Source organism: Blennius ocellaris (genome assembly GCF_963422515.1).
Source record: "Blennius ocellaris genome assembly, chromosome: 23".
In the NCBI taxonomy this organism is placed as follows: Eukaryota; Metazoa; Chordata; class Actinopteri; order Blenniiformes; family Blenniidae; genus Blennius; species Blennius ocellaris.
In genome coordinates, this window is record NC_137672.1 from 7,419,418 (window position 1) to 7,437,526 (window position 18,109).

The 18,109-nt window shown below is 45.1% G+C and overlaps 2 protein-coding genes and 1 long non-coding RNA gene across 3 annotated transcripts; 1 reads left to right on the plus strand and 2 right to left on the minus strand.

Annotated features, from left to right (window-relative positions):
• The first annotated feature begins 680 nt into the window (after nt 1-680).
• Nucleotides 681-11,125, plus strand: epdl1 (ependymin-like 1). Its single transcript, XM_080519359.1, has 12 exons — nt 681-856; nt 948-982; nt 1,059-1,193; nt 1,980-2,166; nt 2,257-2,344; nt 2,435-2,538; nt 9,199-9,306; nt 9,457-9,491; nt 9,599-9,733; nt 9,822-10,014; nt 10,180-10,267; nt 10,637-11,125. The coding sequence occupies exons 1-12, from the start codon at nt 790-792 to the stop codon at nt 10,764-10,766; spliced, it is 1,305 nt and encodes a 434-aa protein (XP_080375485.1). The 5' UTR covers nt 681-789; the 3' UTR covers nt 10,767-11,125.
• LOC308147171 lies at nt 7,805-8,432 on the minus strand. The gene is made up of 3 exons (XR_013937142.1): nt 8,297-8,432; nt 8,028-8,141; nt 7,805-7,894 (listed from the first exon to the last, which is right to left on the minus strand). It is a non-coding gene; the product is annotated as an uncharacterized lncRNA (long non-coding RNA).
• A 2,678-nt stretch (nt 11,126-13,803) lies between the features above and the next one.
• Nucleotides 13,804-15,257, minus strand: cskmt (citrate synthase lysine methyltransferase; the record flags this gene model as incomplete). Its single annotated transcript, XM_080519360.1, has 2 exons — nt 15,168-15,257; nt 13,804-14,507 (listed from the first exon to the last, which is right to left on the minus strand). Exons 1-2 carry the CDS (start codon nt 15,247-15,249, stop codon nt 13,804-13,806), a joined length of 786 nt encoding a protein of 261 aa, XP_080375486.1. The 5' UTR covers nt 15,250-15,257.
• Nucleotides 15,258-18,109: the final 2,852 nt, after the last annotated feature.

The following is an 18,109-nucleotide window of genomic DNA, read 5'->3' on the forward strand; positions in this document are numbered from 1 at the left end:
AGTCACATTTGAGCCAAAGTGAAGAAAACATGCCCTTTAAATGTATTTTTATTTGGAGAATATCACAAAATAAGCTAAGAATTTCACTTTACCTTCTGGCAACCCGCTAAACCAAATGTTTGTTTACCAATGTGGGCGTCAACTCTCAATGAAAGTTTACCATGTTGAATCTCAGTGAAGTCATTGTGGATTCTGTAGCTCAAGGCATCTTTATGGGGACAGTAAAAATTGATATGGCTGACGTTTAGTGTGTGACCTTCCTCTTTTATTGAGCTGCAGCAGAGACTTTACGTGACTAAGCAGCGAGAGTCCCGTGATCCAGGTGCGGCAGTCAGCTGATCGCTCACCTCAGCAGTCATATGACAGTGGCGTCACAATGCTGAGAGGCCCAGTCCTCCTCCTGCCTGAATCCACTTCATAGTTTATCTACCTCCTTTTTTTTTTCTTTTTTCAAATCAACACAAGCTCCATTCCTCACCCCTGACACACTGGGCACAGTCCTGCACTGTGAGGGGGGGAGTTCCACACAAATCTGGGGCAAACTCTTTACACAGAGGTGAATATATGCTTTTATATGCATGATAAAAAAAACAAAAATTAAACAGGCCAGTGATGTTTTATAACCTTTGACAAGCGATAACAGATCTGTGGCCTTCAATGCTGGGTGGTTGACAATAAAACCCGGAGGCAGGACTACAGTGGTGTGAGGGTTTATAAAGGAAGTGAGAGCGACCTTGTGCACCACAGTGTTTGGGACAGCCTGCGAGCAGGAGTGTGAAATCTGCAAACATGAGAGCTTTGGTAGTGTTATCGTGTTTCCTGGCGGCCTGCATCGCACAGAGGCCTCGACCGTGCTGTAAGTAACGCGATTTAGAAAGGACTCGTTTGGACTTTTTGATCCGTCGTTGTCTTGTCTTGACGCTCTTCTGTCTGTCCTCCTTCCACAGACAGTCCTGCGCTCATGAGCGGAGCATTGAGTGTGGTGAGTCTACGAGTCCAGTCCAACTTTTTACATGGGGAAATAAGAGGATGTAAGTATACACAGTTTGTCTCTCCAGTCCACGCAGAACGAAAAGCTGTTGATGTACGCCAAATACATGTACGACGGACTGGGAGAGCGGATACGGATCTGGGAGATGGGGAAATATCAGAATCAGTCCTTCACGGAAGACGTCCTGCTGCTCTACAGAGAGGTGAGTCGAGCCAAGACATCGCAAACATTCATTCTGGAGAGCAGAGTTCAAAAGTAAAAGATCTGCAGCTGTTTGAACAATCTTTTTTTTTTTTAAATGTTGTTCCGGACCAAAAGAAAAGTTGAATCAGCAATAATTTCCTTGTTGGGTTATCAAGGTTCATGCTGGTCTTTATTCTCTACCAGTTGAAGGACCACGATCACACCAACAGATAAATTACGGCAATTTTTTATTTTTTTTTGGGGGGGGGGGTCGCATTATTGCCGAGTTAGCGCAGCAAAAATGGGAGACAACCGCTCTACTAACCGAGCTCTACATGTCTCAAAGAAAACTATGATGAGGCACTTTTCTTAGCATGAAGCGCAGAAGTGGAATCTGATAGAGATGGGCAAATGAAGCTTCAATGAAGATTCATGAACCACTTTCTATATGTTTTGAAGACACTAGATGGCACTGTCTGTTCAATAAATGTTTGAAAATACACTTCATTGACAGTCTTTCAGCCTCTATCTTCAAACCAAGAGTGCCACCTGGTGGAGTCAGAAAATATAGAAAGTGGTTCATGAATCTTCACTGAAGCTTCATTTGCCCATCACTAGAATCTGACCAGAGCTTTTGTATGTTGTTGTGATGGAGTTCAGAAGCTTTTGGCTTCACTGGAAAGTTTGTCATGTAATCAAACTCCCACAATGCAACAAAAGTATTGCGCTTTCACTTCAAAGCGTTGCATTGTCAATGAGATTGCAAAGCTTTGTAACCCTTGTTCTTATTGACCCTGCGACTCAGGGTGCCATGTACCAGATATCCGAACGTAACCGCACTTGCAAGAAGTTGCCTCTGAAGGATGATTTCCAGCCAATGGCGGTTCCAAAAGACGCCACCCTGTTGGGCCAGGTTGTGTTGGGCAGCTCGTCTGCACCCGGACAAGGACTCCTGGTGAACAGCTGGGCCGGAGACGTCCCCGGCCAAGGAGGTGAGGGAACGTCCCGCTGCTAGAATCGTCCCTCCAGCCCCCACGTCTTTCGTTCCGAAAACACGTTTCCCTCCGTCTGTGTCCCTCCAGGGAAGTACATCATGACCGTGACTGAGTTCGGCTGCGTTCCCGTCAGCAATGTGGTGCAAAACCCAGAGTACGGGTGGACAGTGACGAGGTGGGTACACGTTCAGAGGCTCAAGAAATAACACAACCTGTCACTCTGCAACGCTCCAAGTCAACATCTCTCTGCTTTCCCCTCCACCAGCTTCTTTGACAACGTCGTCGGGATCGAAGACCCCGGTAGACTCAACCCACCGGACTTCTGCCAAAATGCGGTTATGGACAAAGTCGAGCCGGTGGACTTCTTCAGTTTGTTCCGCTAAAAGGACTGAGTCTTTATCACATGATAGCCATTTGATTTTAATCATGTAATGTCACAGTTCTAGTCTTTTGTTAATAGCTGTATGTATTTGTCTGCACACATCTGCTTTCTGACAGTGAACCAATGTATGATCCCATGCTGCTCTTTTCAATTAAAAAAAAAAAATTCAATATAAATAAATGCTTTCTTTGTGTGTTTATTCTCCCTGAACAATGGATTGAAGCATGTTCATAGGTAAAAATTCAGGCAGATGTATCATTGTGACAATCAAAGTTGACTATTGATATGAAAACATCCAGTTTTTAAATTTAATGTGACCAGAAGTTAGCCTTCATTTTTTTTTTTTTTTTAATGATACCCCACAAGTTTATAATCAAATGTGTGGTAAATTGAGATATAAAGAAGTTTTTCCGATCACAAAGATGGGAAGCTGAACACACATTCTTTCTTCTAATTGGTCAGTTTGACCAAAAATGCTCATTCAAAAGTAGAGAGCGAGGCGCAGTGACAATAGCCACACAAACATCTGCCAGAAAGTAAAATCCCACAAGCATGAAAGTAAAACCCTTCCTGTTGGCAGTGTCTAAAAATAACTACTTTACGTTTAAGCATCACGATAAAAGCTTAATTTACGGAAATTACAATGAAATGAGAATTGTTTTAGACTTAGATTTAGTTCTGGCATTTTGAGTAGCTGTGGTGCTGCCTTTTTGTCCTTCCTCAAAATGTGCTTGTTTGTTTGTAATTTATTCAACAAAATAGAATACAATATCTTGCTAAGGTGCAATAAACAGTGCAATAAAAGAAAATAAATACAGAGTCTTTCCACTTGTGGGGGTGTCAAACTCAATTCCTCGAGGGTCGAAGTTCTGCACATTTTCCACGTTTCCCTCCACTGAATGTCCTGGTGGTTCATCATCAAGTTCAACACAAAGCCAGATAAGCAGCTGCTCATTGCAATCAGCTGCGTTGAAGCAGGGGGACATGCAAAACGTGCAGGGCTCCCTCGAGGATGGGAGTTCGACGCATGTGATTTACAGCATGAGACAGGGTGTCCTACCAAATTATGACATAAAACAAATTAAGAAAGAAACCACAGGGACCAACCACCATCACTTACATTTTTTTTCCTGTTGAATTTTTTTTTAATGTAGGGCCATCCAGGATTTGATGTCATTTAGACATATAATGGTGTCACTAAGTTAAGCATACTTCCATTTCAGAGGTACATAAATTTAGCTTTTGTCAGCATACCAATGAAAGGAGATGCCATATTTTCTGAAAATAGAGTCCAGGGGAAGTAAATAAAGAGGGAAAATCAGGGGCCCCAAGATTGAGCCCTATGGAACGCCATATAGCGGGGAGTGGAGGAGGTCTCCAAATCAGAAATGGTGATGGTCATGGTTCTATCTGACCAGACGAGAGCAGAACCACAAAGGGCCTTGAGATACGATAAATGATATAATGAACTCGTCCCCAGTGGCTGAACTTAAGTCAAGCAGGACAAAAATCACGCTTCCCAGAATGTGATGTTACGTGGAGGTCGTTCCAATATATTCATATTCATTTTATTTGCCATTTGCAGTAAAACCACATTGGAATACATTTGTAAAAGTCCACAGTGTGCACAAGACAGGTACAGCCATAAAACAACATTAATTAAAAGTACATAAATAAAACAAGATAAAAGTACATAAATAAAACAAACAGAACAGTAAACAATTGACACTGTGAAATCGATCGACTGAAACAGTTTCAATAAAAGTGCAAGATCATTCATTAAAGTGCTCTGTTTGATGCACTGATATAAGTGCACTGATAACAGCTTGTGAAAAGAAGCTGCTCGCATATCGAGATGTCCTGCATCTCAGCGAACGATATCTTCTGCCGGAAGGAAGAAGCTGGAACAAGGCTTTTCCAGGATGGCCAGAAGAGTCATTGATTATTCTAAGTGCTCGGTTTAAAAGTCTGGATTTATAAAGAACTTCCAGAACAGGAAGCTCACAGCCCACAGTCCTCTTTGCAGAGCGGAGCACCTTGTTTAGAGCTCTCCTCTCTTTGTCTGTGGTGTTACCAAACCACACAGTCACAGAGCCAACAAGTAAACTTTCAATGGTGCAGCGGGGGGGGGGGGGGGGGGGTTTCAACCCCCCCCCCCCGTGGTCGTGGTCGCTGCTCCTCTGTTCTCTTGCCACCAAGAAGGAGGAAGATCCGGCGACAGTAAAAGCATTTAATATATAATATGTGTGTAGCGTTATCAGATACGTGTCACAAAAAAGGCCGACACATTGTGCTGCCTCAACACTTTACTATTCCGCAGCTTCGCAGTCAGTTTGTCCATTGTAAGAATCTATTTCAAAATTCTGACAAGTTCACATAAAGTGTTGCTTTGGTTTCAAAATTGTTTTGACAATAAATCTGCAATCAAATGTCTTTATCTTCTCCTTTAGTCATTGTAGGTTGACGAACACGCTGTTAAATAAAAACAACTCTATTTTTTGTTCGTGCAGCTCGCTACAGATGCAGCCAGCTAGCTGGAGAGTGAACTCTGACGAGCCAAACAGAGGGCATGAAAACACGAGGCCTTCAAGAAGGCCCAGTCTCTTCAATATCAAAATCTGATTGGTTGAAGCAGCCACGTGACCGACGCTAGTTTAACAATGCAGATGCCTGCAGAATTGAATCTGAAGGCCTCAGGCACATTTTTGTTTGCCAGGCAACAGATGATAGCTAAAATGTGATTGGTTAAAAGCTTTAACAGGGAAGTCTGCCTGGAAGCAGCGCAGTCGGGGAGAAGTGATGAGAAGAAGCGGACAGACCATTTGGAATTATTGAAAAAGTATTCATGGACAAAATATAATCAACATCAGTGTGTGATTCAGTTCTTTTTCTTAGGCCTGCAAAGAAGCCTTGAAGGCCCTGACAACTGTTCAAAGCTTGCCACTTCAGTGTATTCATTCTACTCACTATTTTTGGTTTTAGTCATTATGTTTGAAATCTAATGCCCAAAAAAATCATAGTGAGGTTTTGGGTGTGGCAGTTGAAGCTTTGCATGGATGAGAAAGCCGTGCACATTTAAATGACAACGAGAAAACAGAAGTAAACTTTCAAAGGCTTTAGTTTCACAAGATGCAGCAGAAGCATGTGATGGCCCCAAGAGGTTACATTTGAACATAAATATCTTTATTTTTATATATATATTATTTTATATCCAGTATATATATCCACCAGATGCAATGAACCCCAGTGTCGAAGGATGTGATGCTACATGGAGGTCATTAAACTATGGGGTGGAGTGGAGAATCTCCACGATTTCTCCAGATATTATCCCCCCCACAATGGCAGTTGGTGTATTGGTGACTATAAACTGCCCATTGTGTGTGGTTTGTGCTGGGTACACTACATGCACACAATAGGGAGAGAAACTTTCTCATGAACAGAGTGTTCTCTGCCCAGCTTCAATTACACACACTGGCTGCTGGTGGCACAAAACCATTATGTGTGGTTTGTGCTGGACAGAGTACACAAGAGGGAGAGAAACACCTGCAATATGAACATCAGCTGTGTAGATAGATAGATAGATAGATAGATAGATAGATAGATAGATAGATAGATAGATAGATAGATAGATAGATAGAGACAAAATCAGAAGTTCAGGAGTATTTTAATTTCCTTATTAAAATGTATTTATTCTGGCCATTTTTGAATTCAGGAGACTGCCGTTACCGTGCCATGACCACGAAGTCAAAAAGCAGCACCTGAACATCTCCATCTTCTATCTATATCTATGTGCACACACAACTCTGAAAACATTTAATGTTTCAGTATGTGGAGGTAAACTGTGGCACAGACATTTGAGGGAGCTCAGACAATAATCCTTTTCCAACAACTAAAAGCTTTCCACTTCAGTGTATTCACTGTACTCACTATTTTGTTTTATTTATTGATTGATTGATAATATAATGCCAAAAATAAAACTCGTGTGGTTTTTGGTGTGACAGTTGAAGCTTTGCATGGGTGAGAAAGCCATGTACATTTAAATGACAATGAGAAAACACAAGTAAACTTTCAAAGGTTCTATTAAGTTCACAAGATCCATTTCTTAAAAATCGTTTCAAATATCGAACTATGTTCAAATTGCACTCTCAAAAAAACACAGGCTTAAACTCCCAGACAGAAACAGCTGAAACTAACAAAACATGCAATGCAGTTATTGCAAATGAAATGTGTTGAGCAGTAAAAAAAAAGACCCCCCCCCCTCCAAAAAAACAGAAAAAATAATCCTGATCAAAATAATCATATGATAAACAATAAACAGAAAATAAGGTTCTTCCTCTACCTGCTACATTCTACATGCTTGAGCATCATTTGAGAGATTAAAGGTATACAGGAGGATTTTCCCGAATTTTAGGAAAGACCCGCCCTCTCCACCCTTTGATAAAATGCGCATGCGCCACGCTCTACCTGCTCCCGCCTACTAAAACGTGCGCGAGAGACATGCACGAGCCCAGTTCTCCTCGTGCACGCTCTGTTTACAAGTCACAAGTCGGCATCGCTTTTAAAAGCTCACTTTACAAGAAGATTTGAACTTTTTCCACTAATCAACCCTGGAAAGTTACAATATAGACGTAGATAACTTTTACTGGAAGTGATTTGAAATGGATTTCTCCAAATAGAATGCCAAACTTTACCTGTGGAGTAGAAACTTGGCGACTGAAGCATCAGTGGGAAGCCCAACCTGGGCTTTCAGCGCCATCGTGTGAAACAATCTCCCAAAAACACCCTGGTCTTGTTTGTCTCTTCCGAAGCCTTTCTCTTCTTCTCATACATTTCGAAGACACGTTTTCTCTTGCGACCCTCTGCCATTTTCAAAGTACCCGGCGAGAACTGCGAGCTAGCTGAAGGCGTTGCTCACCATATACACCTGAAAGCACGCATGCGCAGAAAGTGAAAACTAATAGATCCACCTACCCAGGGACGAGCACGTACGACGGCCTTACGTCATACATCACCAGAATGATTGACAATTGGGAGGACCAGTTATTTTGATGATCCACCCAGAAGAAGAAAATCCTCTACTATACCTTTAAATTAAAAGGATTATGTCCAAAAGCGAAAAGAACCAAACTGCTTTCATTTTCTACGAAAACAAAACCAAAGAGATCAACAGTCCCATCAACAACAGCAGGCCAGCGCTTGTGCTGCTGGCGCTGTTGCACAAGTCTCCCTCGCAGCAGTGAAAGTCCTTCCCACCTTGATCCGACAATCCTGGCCTATAGAGGGCTGCACATATGTCCTTGGAGGCACAGCCCTTCAGGTTCATCGTCTGCCCTCCTGGGTTTACTAAGAAAATAAAAGAGAGGAAATCATTTCTTCTGAGTTTCAAACTTGGATCACAAAAACCGTGAACTTCCTTTGAGCAGAGGAAATAAGTGGAGCACAGACAGGCAGACAGTTATTACAACAATCCTGTTACCATACGTCGTTGAAATGCAGCGGTCCTCAGTCCCCAAGCAGCTCAATGACCCACTGCAATCGTCTTCAACACAAGTGTAACATTTTTTACCATTCTTATTGGTGGGTCTGGGAGCTGTGAAACAGACAAACCTTTGTTTCAGGAGGAGATTGCAAATGACATTTCACTCACTAAAGACTGGTTTTGTTCTATAGTGTGACTGTTTTCAAGACGTTCATGTAACAAAACTCAATAAATGTTCAAATATCAAGAGACATGAGATGGGTTACCAGCGGCAACGTCTTGATTGTTGCAGCGGTCGGTGGTGCAGCATTTGCTCGTCCTAACGGTTGAGGAAACTCCAAAGTTGATTGTCCCCTGAAAACACTCTTGAGGTCGGGCACAACTCCTCGAACTCGTGTCTAGGACTATCAGATTAACTTAAATCCAAAAAAACAGAAATTGTGAGATGGGTTTCTTTGGGCAGGAAAAAAATAATAATTCGATTAAAAAAATTATAATAATACATGAGTAAACAGCAACCCCCGTAGCAGAACATCGTGTCTGTGAAGCTGAACTGCATCTTGCATCCGAGCACATTGTTCCCACACAGTGGACGCAGGTCAGGGCATAGGCTGAGACAACAAACAGTCGTTGTATGAAACAAGAAAAACCAAAGGCATATAATTTCAATATATTAACCCTGAACTACATTATTGGTAATTCTGAGAATTATGTCGAGGGATAGCAACCATTTGTACAAATTGTGTAAATGAGAAGCAGATGAGTGGAATAAAAAGAAAAATACAAGTAAAACTTTTCTAACTCCTTTTTGAAAAAGCAGATAGCTGACCAGGAATTTACCTTCAGGAAGAAGCACAATCCCGAGGATAAGTGAAAACAGATACATTCTGTGAAGGTGCGGTCTCCAACGGAGCTGTTGGAGCTTTAAGTAGTGACAGGACGCTGTGCTTGCACCGTCAAAATAAAAGCACGCGTGTGAGAGAAAAAAATAAATAATTAAAAATCAAATATTTTTCTCCTCCCCTTTCAGGTTGGCTTCCTACCTCCACGCCTCACGTGACGCCCTCAATTATTCTGCGTCACGTATGCTATTGTTCATGTGTGTGAACTGTGAGGGAAAACCCGGAAGTGGATCCGGATCAGGAGCCTCGCGCGCTCCATTGAAAAGGAAGCGAGCTCCGTGAAGCGGCGTCAGTCCGACAGACAGCGATGAGGTCCCTCTGCCTGCTGGGGGTTCTGCTGGGGGGCTGCCTGGCCCAGACGCCGGAGCGATGCAGTGAGTTCCACTTTACTGCCTCGATTCGTTATTGTCACGTGTTGTGGAAACGTGTTTTTCACAATTAAAGTCTTACTCGTTCAATATCGCCGCATGCATATCTGCATGTTTCATTGCCATCGATTAAAAAATGTAACTTAACTTTGGCAGCGTCGCCCTCTCTGATGACTGGCAGCATGTCTGTGGTGAGTACTTGTCACTCTGTTACTGTGTTATTACTTAATTTTCTCGACATGACGAACTCGGCAAAGGTATTTTTTGGGGGTCAAGCTATTTGTTTTGTCGTTCCCAGTCGTCCCAGAGCGAGAAGCTGACGGCCTTCGCCACCTACAGCTACGACGCACTGGGACAGCGGATCCTCCTCAATGAGGTTGGATCCTACAACAATAAGAGCTTCCACTTCAACATGCTCCTGCTCTACAGGGAGGTAAACAACAGCAGTGACGTAAACATTTATAGAGACTGTCACGTGGTGTAAACCACTGCTCTGAAATATCAAGTCCTGACCCCTGCAGGGTCTGGCCTATAAGATCAACTATGGGAACCGAACGTGCTGCAAGAAGCTCCTGGACTCCAGCTTCCACCCGCTGGCCATCCCCAAAAACGCCTCTCTGCTGGGTCAGGTGGTGCTGGGGGGCTCCTCGGGCCCCGGGCAGGGGGTCCTGGTCAACACCTGGGAAGGCCAGATGCATTTGAAAAAGGGAACAGGTACAGATAATGAGTGGCGTGTTGGTAACTGTTGTTGGCGCGCGTGACTTTCTCTCAATCTCAGAATGTAAACCGACCGGCCGGCCCGGCCGCGGCGCCCTCCTGACTCTCTGCTGTTTGTTTTGTTCTGGTTTGTTGTTTTTTTTTTTGTCTCCCCCTCCACAGCGAAGTACATGAGCACCGTCACTCAGTTTGGATGCATTCCGGTCTCCACGCTCTTTCACACGGACTGGACCGGATGGATCGTGACCAGGTACGGTGGCCTGGAAGTGCAAAACACTACAAAGTTCAGAAAACACTAGCAAAGAGAGAAAAGGCGACCAAATTCTGCAGGTCGTTGCTGATTGGACAGAAGCACAGTCGGTCTTTTTAACAGGAAGTTAATGTGGCTTTCAAACCTGAGTGACCATGACGATTCAATCACAGTCAACTCACTGTGTTTTATCTTCCCATCTCTGTACCCAGAGTTGGAGTGTTTAAAATTGAAAAAAATTAAAAATTCCCACCAGGGAAGCCATTTAAAAAAAAAAAACCCCAGTAAGAATAAGTTGGTTCTTCAAAGCGTGGAGCTTTGGAATCGTTTAATTTCACGCTGAATTAAACTGCACGGTGTCACCCTCAGCTTCTTCAACAACGTGATTGGACTGGTGGATCCTCAGTCGCTCAACCCTCCGGATTTCTGCGCGGACGCCAAGCTGGAGGTGGAGGTGGAGGGTGGAGCGGAGCCCATGTCCTTCTTCAGCTTGTTTTGAAAAGCGACGGTCCGGGACGATTTAATGGAACTTTTCTTTGCACTGAGTTACACTCCGGTCTGTGTTTTGTCCAGTCTATTTAACATTTAAATTCTTCTTTCACTTACACGACAGGGGAAAAAACTTCAAAATAAAACAAGGGAGCCTGTAATCTGATTACTTTGGCGTGGGTCTGCAGTGACTGGCCAGTTCTTAACATTGTAACATTTGTTCTGCGGTTCACGTTTTTTACCAGGAGGAAACAAAACGTAAACAAAAGCATCTTTTTGCATTAACTTTGTGGTTCTGTAGCATTTACACGTGTGTGTTGTTCGCTTCAGCTGAAATGACGTCTGTGCGTTGGGGGAAATAAATTCTGATTTCAATATTATTGTTTTAATGGCCTTTGTTTTGTCCTGAACCGTCCTTTTCCTTTTGAGGTCATGTGACATGAAACATTCATTTCCTGTGGCTCCATGGTGTAATGGTCAACACTCTGGAGTTTGAATCCAGTGATCCCAGTTCAACTCTCAGTGCATCTACAGTGGGTACGGAAAGTATTCAGACCCCCTTAAATTTTTTACTCTTTGTTAATTTGCAGCCATGTGCTAAAATCATTTAAGTTCATTTTTTTCCTCATTAATGTACACACAGCACCCCATATTGACAGAAAAACAGAATTGTAGACATTTTTACAGATTTATTAAAAAAGAAAAACTGAAATATCACATGGACATAAGTATTCAGACCCTTTGCTCAGTATTGAGTGGAAGCACCCTTTTGAGCCAATACAGCCTTGAGTCTTCTTGGGAATGATGCAACTAGTTTTTCACACCTGGATTTGGGGATCCTCTGCCATTCCTCCTTGCAGATCCTCTCCAGTTCTGTCAGGTTGGATGGTGAACGTTGGTGGACAGCCATTTTGAGGTCTCTCCAGAGATGCTCAATTGGGTTCAAGTCAGGGCTCTGGCTGGGCCATTCAAGAACAGTCACAGAGTTGTTCCCAAGCCACTCCTTCGTCATTTTAGCTGTGTGCTTAGGGTCATTGTCTTGTTGGAAGGTGAACCGTCGGCCCAGTCTGAGGTCCATAGCACTCTGGAAAAGGTTTTCGTCCAGGATATCTCTGTACTTTGCCGCATTCATCTTTCCTTCAATTGCAACCAGTCGTCCTGTCCCCGCAGCTGCAAAACACCCCCACAGCATGATGCTCCCACCACCACACTTGACTGTAGGGATGGTGTTGGGCAGGTGATGAGCGGTGCCTGGTCTTCTCCACACATACCGCTTAGAATTAAGGCCAAAAAGTTCTATCTTTGTCTCATCAGACCAGAGAATCTTATTTATCATAGTCTGGGAGTCCTTCATGTGTTTTTTGGCAAATTCTATGTGGGCTTTTATGTGTCTTACTCTGAGGAGAGGCTTCCGTCGGGCCACTCTGCCATAAAGCCCTGACTGGTGGAGGGCTGCAGTGATGGTTGACTTTCTTGAACTTTCTCCCATCTCCTCACTGCATCTCTGGAGTTCAGCCACTGTGATCTTTGGGTTCTTCTTTACCTCTCTCACCAAGGCTCTTCTCCCCCGATTGCTCAGTTTGGTTGGACGGCCAGCTCTTGGAAGAGTTCTTGTCATCCCATACGTCTTCCATTTAAGGATTATGGAGGCCACTGTGCTCTTGGGAACTTTAAGTGCAGCAGAATTTTTTTTGTATCCATGGCCAGATCTGTGCCTTGCCACAATCCTGTCTCTGAGCTCTGCAGGCAGTTCCTTCGACCTCATGATTCTCATCTGCTCTGACATGCACTGTGAGCTGTAAGGTCTTATATAGACAGGTGTGTGGCTTCCTTAATCAAGTCCAATCATTAGAATTAAACACAGCTGGACTCCAATGAAGGTGTAGAACCATCTCATGGATGATCAGAAGAAATGGACAGTACCTGAGGTAAATATACAAGTGTCACAGCAAAGGGTCTGAATACTTATGGCCATGTGATATTTCAGTTTTTCTTTTTTAATAAATCTGTAAAAATGTCTACAATTCTGTGTTTTTCTGTCAATATGGGGTGCTGTGTGTACATTAAAAGGAAAAAAAATGAACTTAAAGGATTTTAGCAAATGGCTGCAATTTAACGAAGAGTAAAAAATTTAAGGGGGTCTGAATACTTTACGTACCCACTGTATGTATATATATATACATCTATATATGATTTAGTAGAAGCTCCACACCGTTACTGAAACTGACGTTTCCACATTACTGTTTACCCTCCACCTTACCTTGATTAGATTTATCCACGTTTCTGTTACGCTCTGGCTTATTCTGATGAAACGAGCAAATAAAAGTGAGATAAGGGTGGAGTTGGTGTAACAGCGTCTGTGTGTACAACAGTGAGAACCGAGTCAAACCGCACCATGAAAGAGGAAACGATCCACACCGACCCACAAATCTGCTCCACCGAGGAGGAAGTCGGCTCATTATCTCAAGGGACTTTGCTCATTTATAATCTGCTTCTAAGAGCTACAGTCTCTTTTGTTTCTGCAACATAAAGACAGATTCTCACGTCAGAAACAAAGCGTGTGGCGACCCCTGATTTTATTTGCATAATGAGAGTTAAAACTATTGTCAAGTGTGCATCCGCCCATATCAAAGTGGCGGATATTTGGAAGGTTTTTATGTTAAAATCTCAATAAATGGTTTAGGTCTACATGAGTCTGATATTTAAATACAAAAAAAAACCCCAAATGATCCTAAATCATGTTTGATTTAATGTTCTTCTGTGTGTTTTTCGTGGCTGTCAACATTATTTTTTCTCCAATGCTTTATTTTATTTCTTGAGTGATATTTCTACACATGAAATTGTAAAACATGATCATGTTTCAATGTATTTAAGCTCCTTTACTTCCAAAACGATGTTTTGGTTTGTTTGCTGTTGGTCCTCTACATGATGCAGTAACCTTTTCCAACCACTAGATGGCAGTGCATACCAAGCAATGACAGATTTGAGCCCCTTCGACTCGAAACCAGTGACTTATAGTGAGGTTGACTTGAATTCAGTGTTTTGATTTATTCGTTGTGGTCGTCAGTGGGTGGAGGAGTCACTTGGTAGCAGTAGTAACAGACTCCTCGTAGCTCCCCGACCTCCTGCACCCCCACCCGAGCCCCCGCCGCGGCCCCCCGGTCCCGAGCCGCCGCGGCCGCCGCCCCCTCCAGCCAGGGCAGCCTGACGTCGGGGTCCTCGTCCGAGAACTGCAGCAGCGACCCGGAGCCCCGCAGGGCCTTGACACACTGCCTCAGCAGCAGGTCGGCCTTCCCCCGGCCCTCCGGCGACCGCAGCAGGGCGTCCGTCGTCCCCTTGTCCACGATGAGGTCCAGGCTGGCCGGGCCGCAGCGTCCGTCCAGCCGAGTGCAGTCCAGCTCCACGAACTCCAGCTGAGAGGAGGGGTTCAGCGGCCGCACGGGTCTCGCCCCCGCGTGCTCCCGCATCAGCCGGACCGCCACGGGGGAAATGTCGGCGCAGGTGACGAGGACGGGGAGCGGGCAGTGGGCGTAGATGGACGGGCCTAAAGCCGAGGTCCCGCAGCCCAGGTCCAGCACCCGCAGCGGGGCGTCGGGACGCGGCGCCGTCCGCAGGAGGGGCAGGATCAAGTCCCGGACCGAAGCGAAACCGAAGAACCACTCGAAGTTCTTGAAGGCGGACGCGTCGCCGTTGGTCTCCGTGTAAAAGCGGTCCCACGTGGCCTTCTTGTCCATGTTTTCGATCAGCTCGGCTGGACGGAGACAGACGCACACGTCAAAGCTTTGAGACTAAATCTGGAATTAAGTCACGACTTCAAAAACACCAAAAATAGCAGTAGTAGATTGACTCGACAAATGAAAAAAGAAAACAGTGAAAGTTCCCGAAAAAAATAATCTTTACAAAAGGACAAATGATGGAAAAAATAATGACATGTCCATTAAAATTCAGTTCAAAGTAACAAATAAATCAGGAGAGCAAGGAGAGTTTAAGTGAAAACTTATCACTTTAACGTCTTCATTCCAGAAAAGTCTTACGTTTACAAGGCAATGGCAGAAAAAACTATAAACGATGTCATATTTATTCCAGGCCACTAGAGGGTGCTGTTGGTTCTTTTTATAATAAAACCACACGATTCAGTAAGCAGCCACACACAAAAATTTACTTTTTTGTTGGGACACGTTTTAAAAATTTAAATACTATTATTCATGACGATGTAACAAAGTGATAAAACCACAAAAAATAAATAAAATAAATAAAAATAGGAAGGAGAAAAAAAAGTACTTTAAGCCACGCCCACGTAACGTTCATTCGCTAGCTGACTAGCATGTTATGCTAGTTAGCTCAGCTAGTTAGCGCGGCTACCGTGCGTCTAATAACACTGTTTTACAACATCTTTAGCGACTCCACATACTCGTGAGAGAAGAGTGCGGCCGCGCAGACGCAGCTAAAATCCTCCTGCAGGACGAAGTCAGCGACTTTGTGAGCGCAGACATCTTGAGATGGTGAGATATGGAAAAAACGAGGACGTCTCACTCTGACCGCGATTCGTTCGTGACCGCAGGAGACGGAAGAGAAGCTCCCGACTGCAGCGTGCAGATCGAGGCAGAGCTCAACGTCCCTCAACGTGGAGGATTCGCTTGCGCTGCGATAGATGTGAACATTTTCCTGCACGTGGACAAAAGAAAACACCATGGAAGTAAGTGAGACTGTCGTACTACACGAGTCACTTTATGTTGTGCAATAACGCTGAAGTTAGCTTCCAATTAGTAGCCTCCCATTCATAGTTGATGGAAATAAGTTGTCACTTGATTATCTAATGACTTTCTAATCATCAGGGCTGCTTTCTGTCATTAATAGAGACATGTGAGTGTTTTACTGAAGGGAGAGGATCGCCAACTTCAATCTCACAGCGGTTTTTACCACTGCCCCTTCTGCACATACAAGGGAGCCTTATATCTGGTGGAGAACCATGTCAAAGGTCATTCGTCTGTGAGCCACAAAGGTACGATTTCTTTCTTAAAGTGAGGGTTTTAGAAATGACAAACATATAGGATGTCTAATCAAGGCGTATAACTTGTTATTGTGCTGTTATTTCCCCTTTTGTTTCAGGGTTCACGATAATAAAGTGTGGCCTGGGATGCAGAAAAGCGTCACACTTCCACTGCTGTTATTGCAGCGTTACGATCATAAACAGAGCTCAGGTTATAAAACACATAGAGTTACATGACTCCCCGGATGGAGAAGCTCGTGCGAAGCTCCTGGATGTCCGTGATGCCCTTCCAACACAACCAAATGCTCCTCAAATGCAACCCAATGCCCCTCACACTCATCTAGGTGCCCCTCAATCTAAACCTAATGCCCCTCAAAGTCATCTAGATGCCCCTCTGACTCAAACTGGTGGCCATCAGACTCAACCTGATGCCCCTCGAACTCATCTTGATGCCCCTCTAGCACAACCAAATGCCCCTCAAATACAACCTAATGCCCCTCTAACTCAACTCAACACCTCTCAAAGTCATCTTGATGCCCCTCCGACTCAACCCGATGCCCCTCAAACTCACATAGATGCCCCTCAAACTCAACCCGATACCCCTCAAACTCACCTAGATGCCCCTCAAACTCAACCAGATACCCCTCAAACTCAACCCGATACCCCTCAAACTCACCTAGATGCCCCTCAAACTCAACCAGATACCCCTCAAACTCAACCCGATACCCCTCAAACTCACCTAGATGCCCCTCAAATTCAACCCGATACCCCTCAAACTCAACCTAATACCCCTCAAACTCAACCCGATGCCCCTCAAACTCAACCAGATACCCCTCAAACTCAACCCGATGCCCCTCAAACTCAACCCGATGCCCCTCAAACTCATCAAGATGCCCCTCAAACTCAATCCGATGCCCCTCAAACTCACCTAGATGCCCCTCAAACTCAACCCGATGCCCTGCTACTACTACTGGAAGCCATTCAAAACACCATGGAGGCCCCAGAGGAGCCACCACAGTTGCCTGCCACAGTTCCCACCGTCAAAGTAGCAAGAACAGTCACCTGCCCACACTGCGACCTGCAGTTAAACAGAAAGAATTTTAAAACGCACCTGCGGAGAAAGCACACCAACTGCTATGAAACGGTCTCCAGGGACAAATATCTGGCATGCGAGTGCATAGACACAAATAATGGTGTGTTTGCAGTGGCGAAGACTTTTACCGTTCCAGCAACGCCTGTACACGTTATTAAAAACACGCGTGGAGCCACGCAGACGCTGATGTGCGAGGTTGACCAGTGTCAACTCAACGCTGACGTCCTTTCCACGTCTGGCATGCCGACTTTTGAGTGTCAGCATATAAAATCTATATCGTTCTGCCCGCCGGCCGTCAGCAGCCCAGTGACTCTGTCACCGCGGGACCTGGAGACGATGGTGGACAACAAGTGGTTTGGCGAGGCGCTGAGGGTCAGTCTGCTGAAGCTGCGAGAGGAGGCAGACTCTCGGGCCGCGCCGCTCTCCGTCCAGCTGACGGTCGGTGGACCAGCGACAACGTTCTACGTCTCCGTCTTTGAGCCGAACGTGTCGCTCTGCAGCAGACTTGGGAGGGTCGTGACCGAATACGACAGCAGACGCAACCGCTGGCATTGTCCTTGTTCAGAGCGACGCAAGTCCTGCGTCCATAAAGCCGCCGCCAAGTGGCACCTCTTCACCACGGAGGGTCACCTGTTTCAGAGAGCCGACGGCACGGATCCACCGGAGGACTTCGAACGGGACGAGACGCAAGACGGCGTCTACCCGCCCGGCGACCACGGCGTGGAGAAGATGCTCAAGTACATCTCGGCAAATAAGAGACTCCCCGCGGAACTCCCGCGGTCGCTGATACAGCAGTCGAGGGACGCACATCCGATGAACGAGTTTCCGATGCACCTGATTCCGAGAGAGAGCCGATGCGAGGAGTGCGACGGCGAGCTCGGCGAGCCCGCGCTGATCACGGCTAGCGGGAAGATTCTGGCGAGCACCGGCGTTTGTGGCGGTCGGTGACATGACAGGTTCTTGTAAGTGGTCACCTCTTCACGTTCACGCAGCAAATGTGCGGTTTTTTTGGGGGGGGGTTTTCAGGAATATCAACATATCGGAAGACGTGTGGGCAGTGTCACATGACGTACCGGTACCAGGAGTGGAGGGACGGCGTCCACAACTTTGACGACCACGTCATCCTGACGCTGCACCTGTGCCTCATGATCAGGAACGCTTTACAGGTGAGGGCGACTATCGTGTTGCAACATATCTCAATGCTTTTATCTTTATTACCACACCACCTTCTGACTTCCTGTTTCAAGATTGACCAAAAAAAAACTATAGA

Excerpts from the sequence above, each read along its gene's own strand:
- epdl1 (XM_080519359.1), top strand. The coding sequence starts at position 790 with ATGAGAGCTTTGGTAGTGTTATCGTGTTTCCTGGCGGCCTGCATCGCA. Across the intron at positions 983-1,058 it reads TGAGCGGAGCATTGAGTGTG|TCCACGCAGAACGAAAAGCT; the intron begins GTGAGTCTACGA and ends TTGTCTCTCCAG. Across the intron at positions 2,167-2,256 it reads AGACGTCCCCGGCCAAGGAG|GGAAGTACATCATGACCGTG; the intron begins GTGAGGGAACGT and ends GTGTCCCTCCAG.